The sequence below is a fragment of the Branchiostoma belcheri genome, unplaced genomic scaffold, assembly GCF_001625305.1.
Source record: "Branchiostoma belcheri isolate BF01 breed outbred unplaced genomic scaffold, Haploidv18h27 scaffold70, whole genome shotgun sequence".
In the NCBI taxonomy this organism is placed as follows: Eukaryota; Metazoa; Chordata; class Leptocardii; order Amphioxiformes; family Branchiostomatidae; genus Branchiostoma; species Branchiostoma belcheri.
The window spans coordinates 523,664-541,171 of record NW_017804354.1 but is presented as its reverse complement, the minus strand read 5'-3'; the positions used below and the strand labels follow the sequence as shown (position 1 = coordinate 541,171).

At 40.9% G+C, this 17,508-nt stretch overlaps 3 protein-coding genes across 3 annotated transcripts in view; all 3 read left to right on the top strand.

The window, feature by feature from the left end:
- The window catches only part of LOC109484828 (furin-like protease kpc-1), an 18,920-nt gene extending 17,048 nt beyond the window's left edge, over positions 1-1,872 (top strand). The window contains exon 15 of the mRNA XM_019788185.1: positions 1,522-1,872. Within this exon, the coding sequence (XP_019643744.1) occupies positions 1,522-1,850 (329 nt within the window). The 3' untranslated portion in view covers positions 1,851-1,872. The remainder of the gene's footprint in view (positions 1-1,521) is intronic.
- Positions 1,873-10,714: 8,842 nt separating this feature from the next.
- Positions 10,715-13,275, top strand: LOC109484787 (neuroendocrine convertase 2-like). Its single transcript, XM_019788151.1, has 4 exons — positions 10,715-10,802; positions 11,367-11,492; positions 11,912-12,015; positions 13,179-13,275. Exons 2-4 carry the CDS (start codon positions 11,385-11,387, stop codon positions 13,273-13,275), a joined length of 309 nt encoding a protein of 102 aa, XP_019643710.1. The 5' UTR covers positions 10,715-10,802; positions 11,367-11,384.
- Positions 13,276-14,349: 1,074 nt separating this feature from the next.
- Positions 14,350-17,508, top strand: part of LOC109484832 (furin-like protease kpc-1) — a 12,554-nt gene continuing 9,395 nt past the window's right edge. Inside the window, exons 1-4 of the mRNA XM_019788188.1 lie at positions 14,350-14,592; positions 14,938-15,002; positions 16,040-16,190; positions 16,422-16,522. Coding sequence (XP_019643747.1) covers positions 14,374-14,592; positions 14,938-15,002; positions 16,040-16,190; positions 16,422-16,522 — 536 coding nt within the window. The 5' untranslated portion in view covers positions 14,350-14,373. The remainder of the gene's footprint in view (positions 14,593-14,937; positions 15,003-16,039; positions 16,191-16,421; positions 16,523-17,508) is intronic.

The window sequence follows — 17,508 nt, the reverse complement described above, 5'->3', positions numbered from 1 at the left end:
GCAAACATCGACCACCACCTGCTTGTATGCCCATATTTTGGGGCCTTCCCCCCGAATTCCTTTCTTATACGTCACGCGCGTACGCCCCCACAGTACTTTCCTATGGGGACCACTAAAAAGCAAATAAAACGATTGTAAAAGCTTGTATCAAAAAATTTTAAAAAGCCTAGGGGTATTTACCCACTCTACCTCTATACGAAATTCCAAGTAATTTCTCCCAAAAATGAAGGAGTTGAATCAATTTAAAGAAGTGGCAGGAGGAGAAGGAGAAGAAGAAGAATCATCAGTAACTAGAAAGGCCAATATTTGCTTTGGAGCAAATACAGCGATGGGTTCACCACATTTTACGACATGGCAGGGAAGAATGAGAAACACAAGGGAAAACAATGATTTACATTACTATAATATGAAGTAACATACAACTAAAACAACATTTGGATAGCTATTCCCTACTTTATTGGTTAGGATTTTTAATTGCATAATGCAAACTGTTGATTTTCAAAATAAATAAAAAACGTTCATGCCCCGCATTCCAATGCTGGAGCAGAAAAGCTTGAAATACCTACCAAAACACTTGAATAAAGACATACTGTCAGTATGGAAATGCTCTGTGCAGGTGTTAATCAAGTTAAATCCCAACAGCCAATCAGCAAGAAATGCTCTGTGCAGGTGGAAATGCTCTGTGCAGGTGTTAATCGAGTTAAATCCCAACAGCCAATCAGCAAGAAGTATAGAGGAAAGCTGCATGCCTATTGGTTGATGCCCTGCATTCCATTGTGATGACTCATGCCCAGAGGTGGTAAACAGGGCACACTAACACAGTAATACATTTGCTATAACACAGCCAAAAAACTCAAATAAAACCATTCTAAAAGCCTGTATCACAAAAATTTAAAAACGCCTAGGGGTATTTGCCCACTGTACCTCCATACCAAATTTCAGGACCTTAGGCCCTAAAATGAAGAAGCTGAATCCATTTTAAAAATGGCAGGAGAAGAAGGAGGAGAAGGAGGAGAAGAAACATCAGAAAAAGCAATATGGGTTCACCACCACCACTTCGTGGTGTGGTGAACCCATAAAAACAGTATTTCACTCCATACTGAAGTATGGAGTGAAATAAAAAGAGATTCTACTGGCAAATTTACCGGTTGTCCTCATGTCACATGTCAGGTTCGTGGTAGAATTTTAACCATATACGGGGCTAGGATCAATCGAGTTCAGATCTCGAGGCGGAAGAATCAGACATTTTATGAACGTTGGCTGTTGGTTATTAGTTCAAAGGAGGTCGCTTCTAAATTTACAATCTAGACAGCTGAAAAGCGCTGTCCAAAGAGAACTAATGGCCTTTTACCTTCAATGTAGTTTTTTTGTAAAAATGATATGAAAAACCTGACCTAAGGCGTAAACGACGTCCATGTACAACTTCTTTAATTTAAAATTACCGCTAGAAACAATGAACCACTTTGTGAAGCGAAGAGGACGCTGGAGTTCTATTTCTGATGGGGATTTTTTCTGGCACAGGTTCTTTGTCGTCCTGGTCACTTGTTCTACATGGTACGGCATCGGAACCGCTCAACAACGACACAACCCCCGCATCTGACCTGGTGAGACCAACCTCTCCTAACTGTGTCACAGTTTCGGATGATTCCGACTACTCAGCAACAAAAGGAATCAACAACGATTTGGTAATCGCCTTGTCTGTTTCGGGCAGTGTTATTCTCCTTGTTTGTATAGCCATAGCTGTTTATCTTCAAACAAAGAAACGCCTGAGTGGCAATTTCATAGGCCCCGATGCAAGAAACGCCGAAGTAAAAGATGAAAACCCCTATACAACAGGAAGTCCGCTGTAAACTACAAAACAAACTGGAGATAGCGAAGTTACATTTACAAGGCTTGAAAGTTCAAGCAGTTTTCTGATTGGCTGTGTTGTTGTAAATCGTAGTCGACAAAAGGATCATATGTCTCAGTGTCAAGACGCGGTAAGACATATTAGCTATTTTGTTTGTTTTTTTCACAGAAGTGTACATATGGTTATATTTTATGCTTGTGTATTTGTATGTATTGAATCGCTATTTGTTGTTTATACATATATGTGCCACCTAGATGTCGATGGCAAAATCTAAGTTGGCGATTTTATGCAAAGCATAACTTTCGAGCAGGATAGTAAAGCATGTACTTTAAGATGGCACCTTGAAGTAGGGTTGGGTTGTGAAATCATTACGTTTAGAATGTTGAGTAAAAACTTCCAATGTCACCATGGTCTTCTTGTAAAGTTGTATAATAAAGGATACAGCTCGAGTGAAACATTTTGTCATCTTCCAGTTCTTTCCGGATCCGTTTTGTATGAAAAACAAAACATAGATCAAGTATAATATCTATAGTCAATATGGGACCATTCCAAGAAAAGAAGTAAACAGAGGGGAGGTAACGTACTATGGGATGTCATAAATGCATGTAAAAATACATACTGCAAAGGGTGTTCTAGAATAAAGCGATTGGAGATAGAAGAGGTTGTGACCAACAACAATAAAAGGTTGCAACAAAACATTGATTTTTAGATATCAGTATTGACCTAAGACCATACAAGAGTAACTTTCGTGTCGTATGCATAAGAAACATGCATGTTTTGAACTTTTCCATGTGATGTGAAAACGTCTATGTTAGACAAGGTACGCTAGTTCAGTTTAGCCCCTGTCACTCTTTCAAAACCTTCCCACGACCTCCTATCCCCGAGGTTGGCTGGGGTTTGGGAGCAGTCTGACCAGAATAAAACCACGCCTACCTTTCTATACGAATCCAACTGACCTTTTTGATTTGAGTCAAACACACGAGAGAGAGAGAGAGAGACTGGTTTATTTGTACCATACACGTACATACAAAAGCCTGTAAGCAGCAATATTTGGCTGAATTGAGAAGGCTTTAAAACACAAGATATAGTACACACAGCTATTTGATAAAAGTTCTTTACATTTGATAAAAACCTATTCGTTGCATATCAAGTTTACATTAAAAATTACTACACGTTAAAAAGTACAATAACACAATAAGAAACAGTTAATTCAATGTTCCTTTTAGTTAAAATTACAGAAATAATCTAAAGTTGTAATATGCAAGGGCTGTATACGTAAAGGCTGATTTGACGTGGATTGTTTTTGCCAACCACCAGCCAACCATGGCAAACCTTCCGTCCACACCCGGCTGGTTTAAACATTTTGGAACATTCAGCTGGTGCAGCAGAAAAGTAGCCAACCTGGCCGAATGAGCCGATCCAGCCGGCCTTGCTCCCGACAAACTCCTAAGGCCACAGCAAGTAATTCTTATGGATTTGCCTGATTTTGAAAAAAAAAAAGAACAGTGGTCAACATGTCAAAAATGGGCAAAGTATGTTGCCATGCCGGAACGTGGATGGCAGATAACTATTTAGAGAGGAGATAAGAAAAGGCTCTGATTTAATGTTTTGTTTCTTACTTTGATGCAGTGATAAGTGATGCTGGCTGTGTATATGTGATGTTCCCACTGAATAAAAACCATTTGTACAATGATTGAGTCAAAATCTTAAACCTTGTTTTTCGGCCCGCCTTGGTTTTTTTCGCCCGCTCGCATTAGATTTGGAGTCTGCGGAGGATGCCATACATAAAATTTACTTGCTGTGGCCTTACCATGGCTACTGTTCGGGAGGCCATATCCGGCTGTGTGGCAGGAGCTTTACCGGTCTTACAGCGTGACCTGACCTGTACGTTTCTTATCAAGTGGGCAAACATTCTCTGTGTACCGACAGGACAACTTTCTTTGGTGATAAGCAACACCAGAAGGGTTAGTGTTGTTTGAACAGCCGGGGGCCAAACATTGCCTCATTTTTCTCGGAACAGCAGGATATCAGAGAAAGTAATTAATTCGTCCCCGGTCATAGCTGCTGATTTTTCCAATAGTACAGGCGAGGAGAAGTATTGTATAGAGACTATACTTCTGGTGGCTAACAAGAATATCTGTAATATACCTAGACATACAGACGATATCTAGTTTTGTTCGTACCGCATCTGTTTAAGATTTAAAAGATTGATATTATCGATTATACTGCCAATATATACAAGTGTATCGTGAAGTGAATGCGAGACACAGAACTATGAATATGATATAGATACCGTAGAAAATTTAAAAGTAGACGAAAGACGTTTATCTAAAATGTGAGAGCGCCGTCGGAGATTTATACCCCCCCCCCATTCCATTAAGACGGCGCTCTCACGGCGCTCTCTCCGCGACCTGAAATTGGCCAGAGCGCGGAGAGAGCGCCAAGGTCGCCATAGGAGCGCGATGAGAGCGAGATGAGAGCGGGATGAGAGCAGGATGAGAGCGCGATGAGAGCGGGATGAGAGCGGGATGAGAGCGCGATGAGAGCGGGATGAGAGCGGGATGAGAGCGCGATGACAGCGCAATGAGAGGCCAAACATTGCCTTATTTTTCTCGGAACAGCAGGATATCAGAGAAAGTAATTAATTCGTCCCCGGTCATAGCTGCTGATTTTTCCAATAGTACAGGCGAGGAGAAGTATTGTATAGAGACTATACTTCTGGTGGCTAACAAGAATATCTGTAATATACCTAGACATACAGACGATATCTAGTTTTGTTCGTACCGCATCTGTTTTAGATTTAAAAGATTGATATTATCGATTATACTGCCAATATATACAAGTGTATCGTGAAGTGAATGCGAGTCACAGAACTATGAATATGATATAGATACCGTAGAAAAATACCGCAACGAGAGCGCGACGAGAGCGGGATGAGAGCGCGATGATAGCGCGATGAGAGTGGGATAAGAGCGGGATGAGAGCGGGATGAGAGCGCGATGAGAGCGCGATGAGAGCGCAATGAGAGCGGGATGAGAGCGCGATGATAGCGCGATGAAAGTGGGATGAGAGCGGGATGATAGCGCGATGAGAGCGGGATGAGAGCGGGATGAGAGCGGGATGAGAGCGGGATGAGAGCGCGATGAGAGCGCGATGAGAGTGGGATGAGAGCGCGATGATAGCGCGATGAGAGCGGGATGAGAGCGGGATGAGAGCGCGATGAGAGCGCGATGAGAGTGGGATGACAGCGGGATGAGAGCGCGATGATAGTGCGATGAGAGCGGGATGAGAGCGCGATGAGAGCGGGATGAGAGCGCGATGAGAGTGGGATGACAGCGGGATGAGAGCGCGATGAGCGCGCAATGAGAGCGGGATGAGAGCGCGATGAGAGCGGGATGAGAGCGGGATGAGAGCAGGATGAGAGCGCTATAAGAGCGGGATGAGAGCGGGATGAGAGCGGGATGAGAGCGGGATGAGAGCGCGACGAGAGCGCGATGAGAGCCATAAGCGCCGTCACCTCGGCGATGGTCATACCATGGAACCGGGTCATACCATCGCCATGAGAGCGCCGAGGTCGGCGATGCAACGATGAGCGCCGTGAAGGTGCGAAGCGAGCGGTCTTAGGAGCAATGCCTTTGCGTCTGCACCCACCGCTAAAGAAAAGGCTAGAAATTCCGAACGATTAAACTATGATTTAAGCTGACCGGTTCCAAGGTTCTTTTCCACGAATGTCGCGGGTTCGTAGAAATAGGCTTTCAAACATGCCGAGATCATTAGCGACCGGTCAGGGTAAACATCAGAGAAATCAGGGGGATTGAAGAATTAGATTCGCAAATATTGTGCCCGAAAATGCAGTTACCGGTAAACAAGCATTTCCAGGAAATAGGCTGGTTAATTCGTAGAAGTAGGCTTTCAAACATTGTACCAAGTGTCGGTGACCTTTTTTGACCAGTCAATGTTGATTTCCACGAAAAACATGTGTACAAAGAAGGTGTTTCAACCCCAAATATTAGCGTAGGCATTAATGGTATAAAGGCCTATTTCACTTCCAAATAAGGTAATCTTGTCCTAAAATTCTCGAGACCACAAGGTGTTGACTGGAAAGGTCAAGCAAAGGACAGTTCCTATATGTCGGCCTGGTCAGTAAGGGTGTACGTCAATTGCTACCTTTGGATGTCTGTTAAAATGCATTAGATAGATTGTCGCCATGACTTTCTGGTGTTGTCACATATGGGTATATGTGTTGTAATAGAATTAGGAAAAAATTATGGGGAAGTTTCTCTTATAGCCATGAAGCAGGTAGCAGTGAAATCTTTGGAATCTACACTTCTAGGTAGCATGGGAAAAACTTAAATCTACACCCTGAACGTACTGTAGCCTTTGTCGTTGTTTTTTTTTTTTTTTTTTTTTTTGTATTCTGCCTCTCAACATTTCAGGTACAATGTGCTACTCTGGATAATGTAGCCAAAAGTTCATCTCCCTCTCTTTCCATTCCTTTCTTCTGTTAGCCTATTAGATTTCGAATTGCTAAGCTGTTAAAAGTTCTGAGTAAATGACGTCTGCACATTTCTGCGGAAAGACATAGCGATAACCATCAATAAAATTCTGCTAAAATCGAACCATTTGTCAAACACCCGGCTATAAATGATCGTTACGTCTGTGCGGCACAGACGGCGAGAGCACGGCGTAACGAAGGTCGAACAGTCGGTTGCTTTTCTCCAGTCACAATGGTAAGTTCTTACGTTTGTTAAGTTTGAGCAACTAGTAAGTTTGAATTAGTTCTGCAATAAAACAAGTTTTCATGTTCACAAGATTTCACAAAAGACAATGTTTGTTGTAACACCAAATATCGTGATATTATGATTGTAACACCAAATATCATGATATTATGACACTCAAAATATATTCATATCTCCGTTTCTTGGTCTATCAGAATAGAAGACATTGGTTGGGCACGTTTGGTGGGTAGTCTTAAACTTGATGTGGCTTTTGTTGAACTAAGGCCATGTTGATTTGATTATATGGATGACATCCTCCGGGAACCCCAAAATTGATGCGCGCGTGCGAATAAAAAAAAGGTTTGCAAAAAAAAAAAGTTATTTTCATTATGAAATCTACGTGGTCATGAGGGTTGAACAAATGGGACAGAATATGGTTTGGCGAATAATCTAGTCTTCAAGTTCATTTCTTCACAATTTCGTCTTTTTTCGTTTGATTTTGGCATTCTACGACATTGGTATGTTTTTTTTTTTTGTTAACTTACGGTATATTTTTGCTCATTTTGCAACTGTTTTGTACGATTAACAGTATGGTTGAAAACTTTTTTTTAAACGGCCGAAAATCCATGCGCGCGCGGATGTCATCCATATAATCAAATCAACATGGCCTAAAGGCAAAACCAATGTTTGTATGTATTTATTGTTCTTTGGTATATTGCTATACGTAACCATTGCACTTTGTTATCAGTGTAATAGTGTTTTAGTAGAGTCCATAAGAAAGTATTTTTATTTTTCTTGTCAACAGTTTAAGCTAATGATTCGTCGCCAGATAATCTGTGTTTATTGATATGGAAAAGCGCTGTATGTTGGGAATAATTGTTACGCACCTAGGGCTAGATGGATGGAAATGTTGATTTGGTACAGTCAATTTTGGAATAAATAGGGGAAATGGACTGAAATATGCTGTATTTGCTCCCAACCAAATACCGTCTTTCTAGTGTTTTCTGTTTTCTAATCCTTTAGCTGACAAGTAGACTTGCAGTCCTCGTTCTTTCTATGCTTGTGATTGGGATTGAGACCAGGGAAGACACTTGGGCGATCAAGCTTGCAGGTGGCCCCGAGTTGGCGAGGCGTGTGTCAAGTCGGCTGGGACTAAAACTCGTCAAACAAGTATGTTCAGACAGTTGTCTAGTAACGGTTTTGCTGTTGAAAAAATCTTTTATGGACGATATGTTACTTGATTATTTTGTAAATATATTCACGTGGATGCCAGGTAAACATGTACTATTTTTTATTTTTTTATTTTATTTTATCTAATTTTTTTTATTTTATTCAAATTGCAACAATGCAATATTCGCGGAGCAGAGGCAGCTGTTGCTGGTGTTGTGTCCCGCACATAGAAACGAATACTGGACAGACAATGCTTATTTTTACTTGAGTCTAGTGGGGAAAGTCGTGTTAAGTGCCTTTCTCAAGGGCACAAGATCGGTGTCAGGACTCGAACCCGGGACCTCCGGATTCCGAGTCGCGCACGCTGCCATTGCGCCACACGACCCCACTATGCTTATACTACATATATTATCGTAATTCCCGTTTACTACCTTTCGTTGTGGTACAATATCTCCCCAGACCATCTGCTGAGACAGGTGTAAAAACCATATTTTTTAGTTTACTACTTAATAATTTTCATTATAATCATTATATAATAGTGGGGCAGATAACTGAAATAATCTTTCAAATTGTGATACAAGCACCAAACTTGGTACAAATACTCATGAGACATTACTCTTTTGAAAAAGTACGCGGGCCACTTGATTTGACTTTTGGCGCTACCTAGCGGCGCTTTTTGGCACTGCAGCCGAAAACATGATTTTTATGTGATAAAAAGCTGTTGACATAAGGAAGAAGTGACGTAAATTTGGTCTCCCTAGCAGCTTGCGTTAGAACTGCAGAGGCGTTTTTTGCCGGTGCAAAAATTTGCTCCAAGGAGAGGACTTTTTGGTCGGCTGGAGTACCAAAAAGCGCCGTTAGGGGGTTCCAAAAGTCCAATCAAGTGGCCCGCGTACTTTTTCAAAACAGTAATGTCTCATGACTATTTGTACCAAGTAATGGTGCTTGTATCACAATCTGAAAGATTCCTCCAAAATTTGATGTTATCTGCTCCACTATAATATTTGACAGATAACGTTAACTTTTGTTTTACTAAACGCAACAGCATAACAGTGAAATTTATTTCACTTCTCTTCTACTAGATTTGTAAATAAAAGTAAAGAATATAACAATGGTACCATTACAACAGTGTTTGTTTTCTATTGAATGTGATAAATCCATGTGCACAGCAGCTATACACTCTTATATACCGATTATGTTATGTTATTGTACAACTTAAATTTCATTTGATGTTTCCAGTCTCCCTTTTTGAATCGGACTTGGATTTATGTTTACATGATTTCTGTACCTATGTTTATGTTTATGTTTATGTTTTGGTGTCTAATAAGCCCATATGGGCTGGGCGACAAAAGTCGCAATCCGTTCATTCATTCATTCATTCATTCATTCATTCATTCATTCATTCATTCATTCATTCATTCATTCATTCATTCATTCATTCATTCATTCATTCATTCATTCATTCATTCATTCATTCATTCATTCAATCATTCATTCATTCATTCATTCATTCATTCAATCATTCATTCATTCATTCATTCATTCATTCATATATGATGAATTTGCACTGGGGACATCTTTCTTAGACAGGGGAAATCTAGTCGTTACACTGAAGTTGGTCATGTTTTTAATAGATATTTGGCGACTACTACCTACTGGAAGACTCCGTCCCATATCGTCGAAATGATGATCAGATACGTGCATTGTTGTCACGCGAAAGTCTGGTAAGAGCTTCAAGTATTAAATGGCTAGTGATAGTTATATTATTGTCTGTCTGTCACGTTTTTCATTTCTGTTATGAAATTAATCACGCAGATTTATATACTATATAACTGATGACTAATTTTATCATGCATTTGTTAGGTATTTCTAGGCAATACAAGTTCCAAACTCCATATTCCCCTGATGTACCAGGCCAAGCATTGAATATCCGATTGTTCTCCGAGGTTTTCCTAAACCACAGTCGAAAGACAGTTTTCCGTGAGTCAGTACTGACATTAGAGGCCTTTTAGGTAGTAGAACACAGTTTTCGTCCGATGGGGATTTCTATACTTAAGGTAGTAGAACACAGTTTTCGCCCTATGGGGATTTCTATAGTTAAGGACTCCAAGATGACTCACTTCGACGTGGTAAAATTATAGCAGGGTGTACTTTAAAAATACGAAAATCGAATATCTTTGAGAAGAAGGTACAAACTACAAAATATCTAGAAACCAAAAAAATCCTGTCGGCGTATCTGCTCGTAACGTACACTTTGAAATCGCCCTCTACGGAAGTGACCTGAACTGCAGCCGACTCACCCGGAAAGCCAGTTGCGTAATACGGCGCATTTATACACGAACTGCAAAACCTTCACAATTCAAATCATACAGTCTCAAACCCGATACATTCCTACACCACACAGCACAATTTACGTCTGGCTGACGCTCTTATCAGGCTTTCTACCCAGCCTTCAAGAATATTCACTGTTCCATGGCTAAATTTATAGCCTTGTCGCATTGACGTTTACCTGTACTTGTGTAAAGAGGGATTATAGCTCTCTAGCGAGTTTGCGTTATCATCGTGTAAATTATGTAATTTTTTAAACCATTTGTATAATTTTATGAAGCTGCTGTCTGTAGGAAAAACTCATTTCAGACTCTCGTCTGCAAGTTGTTTGAAAAAAGATTGATTGATTGATTGATTGAATGATTGATTGATCAATTGATTGATTGATTGATCAATTGATTGGTTGCTTGATCAATTGATTGATTGATTGATTGATTGATTGATTGATTGATTGAAGCTCTACCTTTAGCCCCAAACATACAATATAGCTTCTGTATCTGTGTAGGTATAGCCGGTATAGCCGCACCTTGGCGTAACACACCAGCTTCTCCGAATTGCTTGTGCGAACAATAGTCTTTAACTATGTAACAGATCAGAGTTAGTTTTATAATGCAGTTTACAGTTTTACTTCCATCATTTACCAGGTTGAGTGGTTCAAAAAGCAAATTCCACGGAAGCGCTACGTACGAGCCGTTCCAAACTTTAACGACGCCGAGTGGAGCAAACAGTCCTACTTAGTGAGTACAGAAATAAATGAACTGTATGCATAACCTGACCTAACCTAACCATTACCTTAGCCTACACTTTAAAGTGGTTTTGAATTCATAATTTGAATACAGAATATAGTCAATGGTAATGCAATACAGCAATTTATTTATTTCTGCTTTATTTAAACAGGGTAGAAACCTCAGTGCTATTTAAAACCACTGCTTTTCAGGAATGCCCTGTAACAACAAGTTACACGTGAAAACAATGAAATCAACACATTAAACAATACATAACGTTACAAAATAACCAAGCGTCAAAACAAAGTCGTTTACTGTAAATCAATGTCCTTGAGCCACCCACATGTAAATTTTACACATTTAATTAAAAATTTTACGAAAACACAAAGAAATTAGTCTAAGGTCAACAAACATCTGTCCACACTGGCTGTACTGTAACCCAAAACATTTTAAGTGGCTCCCATGAGCCTTGTTTTGTGGTGACCGATGAAGTAAATTAAAAAATGGCATTTTTAAGATACTATCGTGTCTAAGCTTTAGTTCTTATTGTTTTTTTAAATTTCTTATGCTATTCAGCATAGTGGGCAGATAAACATGAACGTCCTACCGGCGTGGCAACAGTCGTACCACGGGGAGGGGATTCTGGTCGGGGTTGTTGACGATGGAGTGTTTAAGAATCACCCTGACCTGGCGACACGTGTGGTATGTTCTTTTTGAGAGATTTACTGGTTTGGGAAACTTTAAAAGATAGAAATATGTAGCTCATAGATGGCTAGAATAGATAGAATATATGACTGTAATGTGTAATCATACAAATAACGTATAACAATGTACAACATTGACGATGTACAGCTGTATAATATGATGTTTTATTCAAGATTTTAATGTAATTTGTTATTTTAATGATTGATTGTAATATAATGCGTGCAGTGTCATATGTGAAACTTTGACATACTTCGTGTCATATGGCACTCATTGTATATATATGACATGCCAGTCAATCTTAAATAAAACTGATACTGATACTGAAGTATCAGTTGCGATTGATACAGATGTGAGGTTTTTTGGGAGGTGTTCTGACATTGAGGTCAGACTGATGTGAGCTTTGTTTTGCTCACTAGAATCATGGTTCATCCCACAACTTCGTCAGCGTGCAGGGTTCGGCGTGGCCCTGGTCCCCCTGGTCAGATCCAAACGACCCAACACCATCCTCAGAATCAGAAAGGTTTGTGTCATGGTTATGTTCGTTGTTACATGTAAAGTAGATGTAGTAGATGCCACACGCTGTACCTTGTAAAATTATAGTGCATTTAAGAAAAGTTTACACGTACTTTTGTCTTGTCTGTTATGTGATTTCTTAGTAGAGAGCTACATATTTATAACCGTTATAAACGTTGCGATGGAAGCTGGAAAAGAGCCCAATGTTCCAATTCCACACCACCCTACGCTAGCAGGTAATGAGGTTCAAAGGGTCACCTCCTTTAAGCTACTAGGTGTCCACATCTCTTCTGACCTCACGTGGGACATTCACATTCAGCAGATGCTGAACAGAGTCAGACCACAGATGTACTATCTTAGCATGGTTTTCTTAAAAGAAGGCGGGACTCTCTGCTGAGGTGTTAACTCAGATTTATCTGACGTTCATTCGACCTGTACTCGAGTACGCCAGCCCTGTGTGGGGTGGACTGCCCAAACATCTCTCGGACTCCCTGGAGTCAGTACTGTCTCAGGATAATTGGGCTATCTGCTGACTCGCTCCCTACACTAGCAAGTAGACGGGACAGAGCTACCCTGAGAACACTTGACAGCATCCTTCAGCATAACACTTCTCCCCTCTGGGCATTTATAACCAGCCCGTCAGACAGTCACTACAGTATTCGTAGGGGACGTCGGCATCGAACAATGATCAGTAAAAGTAAAAGACATGCCATGTCCTTCATTCCAAGATCCTTAAGACTGCTCTATGCTATTGATAACTAGCTCTCTATAGTTGTATTTAGGGGCTAATTTACTCCATTGGCCACTGTGGACTTCACATTATTAAAGTGCGTAGATCACATTGTTAAAACATCTCGTACTTGCAATCCTAGCACTGAGTTTGTTTGAGCTGACCTGTAACACACGCTCATACATCATGGTACGTGGCTGCTCTCACCAGAAACATTTTGTAAATAGATTACCTGATATCCCTTTATATCTTATTCCTGATATGACTTTTAGAATTGTATTTTATCATGTATTACGAATTTTATACTTGGATTTTAAAGGCGGATCTGTAAGCAATTTAGGTGTTGATTTTATATTGTACCTGCTATGTCATTGGTAATAAAATCTGAATCTGATGAGAAAATTGGGAAATAACAATTTGCTATATATGCATGTGTCCAGCCATGGAACTCGCTGTGCCGGGATCATCGCTGCACAGGAAAACAACAACATCTGTGGCGTAGGTGTAGCCTACGGTGCAGAGATAGCAGGTCAGTGATATTGCGGTAATCAAATTAGATATATAGATAGATATCATATTTAAGAGAAACAGATACTGATTCACTTCATGTATTTAGCATTGTGGCCGACGTTAACGTTGACAGCGTCGGTCACAACCCGCCGTACGTGCTTCTGCGTGCTGTCTACGTGCAAAAACGTGGGCAAACGCAGGGCATCCGTGCGTAGTGAGTACCACCTCCTACGGATTTTGGAGCACGCAGACACGCCGTAGAACTTTAAGTGCATGTAAAACCTTTTCTTCGTGTGGTCTGCGGATTCACCACCCGTACGTGCGAGTACGGGCGACGCGCGTGCCCCGTACGTACCGTGCTTTGCAGCACGTGTGAGTACGGCCCCCTTATGGTTAAGTGGCAATCGCACAAAGATCGTACGTTACGACTTGCGTAACGAACGATGCAAGCAACCGCTCACGGCCAGACGTGGAGTGCAGACCCCACTCTTACATCTTGCGCAACCGTGCGAGTGACGTGCGTCGACGCCACTCCTTCCCCACGTTTTCAGAACAAACGTAGCAGACGTGGCCTCCCAATAAAATGTACGGACAAAAAGCATACGCGGTGGGTTGTGACCGTCGCTTGACAAAAATACCAAAATGACCCTGCTCAACTATATTGATTAAAGATCAATATTGCGGAGGGGTAGTATTTTAACAGCAGAGGACAAAATTTAATTGTGCAAATCTATTAGGCCATGTTAATTTGATTATTTGGATGACATTGTCTGGGAACCCCAAAACTGATGCGAGCGTGCAAATAAAACAAAGGTTTGTCTAAAAAAAATTGCTTTCAATATGAAATCTACGTGGTCAAGAATGTGGAACAAATGACACAGAGTATGGTATGGTGAATAATCTACTCTTCAAATTCATTTTTTTTTTCATTTTCGTCTTTTTTTTATTTTGTCATTCTATGACATTGGTATCGTTTTCCAATATTTTTTTGTGTGCAGCTTACGGTATATATTTGCTCATTTTGCAACTGTTTTGTACGATTTACATCGTGACATGGTTGAAAACTTTTTTAAAACGACCGAAACTTCATGAGCGCGCGGATGCCATCCATATAATCAAATCAAAATGGCCTTAAGTTCACGAATGCTACCATCGTTACTACCAGGACTTCGTCTTTTCGGTAATCCCAACGGATTTACCGAGGAAGAGGAGGCTAGCGCTCTGACGCACAACCTCCAAAACATCCACATCTACTCCAACAGCTGGGGACCAAATGATTACAGCAATGAGATCACTGGACCTGGAGACCTGGTGTTCCCTGCACTGAACCATGGAGTAACATTTGTATGCATTCAGTTTGTTTTACAAAGTTAGGTAGTGTATTGTTGTAATGTTTAACTATCTATAAGTGAAACACGACATCTTTTACTCCCGGGCCTGTAAGTATGCTTGTGTGTCTGAATTTTAAGCTAATTTGTTTCAAAATCAGTCACCTTGGTGGTTTGACAGTTGGTTGCAAAAGGAGGATGGGGTATTGAATTGGCGGTTCTGTGGAGCAATTCAGGAAGTGATATAACATATTATTGAATTGAAACATACAACCCCCTCCACAGTTTCAATACATTCATGAATACCTTTAGCACTTGGCAAGAGACTGAGGTTTCGATGTCTGGCTTGTTTTGCTTTTAGGGACGTCATTGGAAGGGATCTATTTACGTGTTTTCAGCTGGAAATGGTGGTTATGCTGGTGACAGGTGGGCAAACAAACATCACATTAATGATATTAATACTGTACTTTTATTCATCACTTAAAAATCAAACTGCTGCAAAAAAAATGCTAATCTCTCAAACTAAAAGCGTAAATCTTTAATGCCTTACGAATACAAAACGTCTATTGCAGTGTGATTGGAAGATTCCTTAATACATTTTAGGTCTTCTCGCCATTTCCAGGTTTTCTGACCTTAAATCAATGGTTATTACTGTAGTATAGATGTGTTTTGTTCTGGCAAATTTGGGACAGGTGATATCTCAGAAAATTCTATCTCTGATTGAAGCCAAGCCAAGAAGATATCTCTGATTGAATGATATTATTAGAAGGCTGACATTCTTTAGGAAAAATATTATGTTTCCTGTTTCCCGACAGACGCTGAAAAACACTGCCGATCCTAGACTTTTTTGGGGTCACAACTGCAAGGGACATAAATTTCTCAAGTTGATCGACTATATCTACAAATGATCTGACAAATGAGTGATCAAATTTTGTCAAATTGGTTTTACAACATTGACAATTTTACTTTCTTAAACTGTATTGCTTGATCAATAGAGATTGCCAAAGTTTAAAAAAAGATAATCCCTACCTACATGTACCTACCGACCCTAATTTTTGCAGGACTGAAATAGGAAACACCAATTTAATTTGTTGGTTCTCGGATTCACCTCTTCATTTTTTCTTGAGTTGCAAAAAGAAAAAGATTCTGGCTCTGAATCAACTAAAAATGCTCATATTTTGCTGCCAACAGTTGAGAAAAGTCCTTTTCTTCCTAGATGTTGCAGGTTTTCCATCTATCAATGCAGAGGTTTGATTAAAAGTTCAAAATTCGTTGACAAATATTAACCCAGCCTTTTGTGTTGAAATCATGGCTCCAATCGTATCATTTGGGGCTATAATAGCATGCCTAGACCTGTTTTTATTTTATTTTTTTTTGCCCTGTCGCTTCATACTTTTTTCTGAAAAAATCCGAGAACCAACAAATTAAATTGGTGTGGCCTAACAATGTTACCCCTTCTTTAGCTGCGCTTATGACGGCTACATCAACTCCATCTACACCATTGGGATCAATTCTGTACTTTCAAACGGACAAGTTGCCGGCTTCTGTGAGGCTTGCAGTGCTGTCACCGCTGTTGTGTACGGAAATGACTTTGCTGATACACGAACAAATTTTGTAAGTACACGCACCTTCTTAGGGTATAAATTGGACCTTTTTAACAACAATTGAAGAGAGCCTGGGTCACCAAAGTTGCCTTCCTTGGTATTTCTCTCAAACAAAAAGGCATGTGTACTTATATAAAGTCTAAAATGTATCTTTTTCGTAGTATACGTTTCTAGCAATTCACGCTCATTTGAGGAAGTATATACTTTCTAAAAGGAGACATATGTCATTTTTTATTGTTAGGTGGCCCCAACTAAGAACGCTGACTGTATGCTAGACTTTTCTGGAACTTCTCCTTCTGCTGCTCTAGCCTCTGGGGTGATTGCACTTGCTCTTCAAGCGAAGTAAGTAAAATGCCTGGACTAGGGTAACGGAATATTGCATGGAATAAGTTTTTTTCTTTATTACCATACACCCTGGCGATGTAGACCAAAGAGGAGCCTCCATTTTCCATCGCTTATCATGCCTTCACATCATAAGTGGTGAATAATGAAAAAAAGTGGTCGGCAATTAGAATAACCGACCACTTTTTTTGACCGTTCCATCATACAGGGGACAGGGAACTAACAGTAGTTATAAGACCTGTAGTTTGCTTACTTGCTTAAGGCTGTCCGTCGTTGCCGACGATGACGTCACTTCTGTGTGTCCTTCTGTGGCTAACAAGTCCTATTCTGGAGAGGCAGGTCCGTCCGCAGACGTCGCATGCGTGCTCTCCCGTGCTGCTCGGGGGCTGGTGTCGTCGTTGTCTGCGCTCCTCGCGCAGGCGGTTGTACTCTGCTGTATATGTGATGATCCCTGTAGCGCACTCCTGGCGCCACCTACTTCTCTCCGCAGCAGCTTCTTCTAGACGGTGAGGCTGCAAACCGCACTTCTTGAGATTTGACTTCAAGTTGTCTTTGTACCGCTTGTGCTGGCCACCGACAGAGCGGCTGCCGTTGGTGAGTTCTCCGTACAGAATATGTCTCGGGAGGCGGTTGCCGGGCATGCGAATGACGTGACCGGCCCATCTTAGCTGTCTCTGGAGGAGCAGTGTTTCCAGCGGTTCCACGTGTGCTCTGCGGCGGATTTCGCCATGTGGGACCTTGTGCCACCACTTCAAGCCGAGTATTCTTTGGAGACATCTCGTGTGGAACTGCTCAAGCATGCGAGTGTGTCGTCTGTATGTTGTCCAAGTCTCGCATGCGTACAGTAAGATCGAAAGGCAGATTGCCCTATACACCGCGACTTTTGTCTTGGTTGTGAGGTCCTTGTTCAGGAACACCCTATTGGCGAGACTCCCAAAGGATGCAGAGGCGAGACCTATACGTCTCTGGACTTCATCAGAGATATC

Coding starts and splice junctions, on each gene's coding strand:
- LOC109484787 (XM_019788151.1), top strand. CDS start 11,385: ATGAACGTCCTACCGGCGTGGCAACAGTCGTACCACGGGGAGGGGATT. Junction 11,493..11,911: donor CTGACCTGGCGACACGTGTG/GTATGTTCTTTT, acceptor TTTGCTCACTAG/AATCATGGTTCATCCCACAA. Junction 12,016..13,178: donor CCATCCTCAGAATCAGAAAG/GTTTGTGTCATG, acceptor GCATGTGTCCAG/CCATGGAACTCGCTGTGCCG.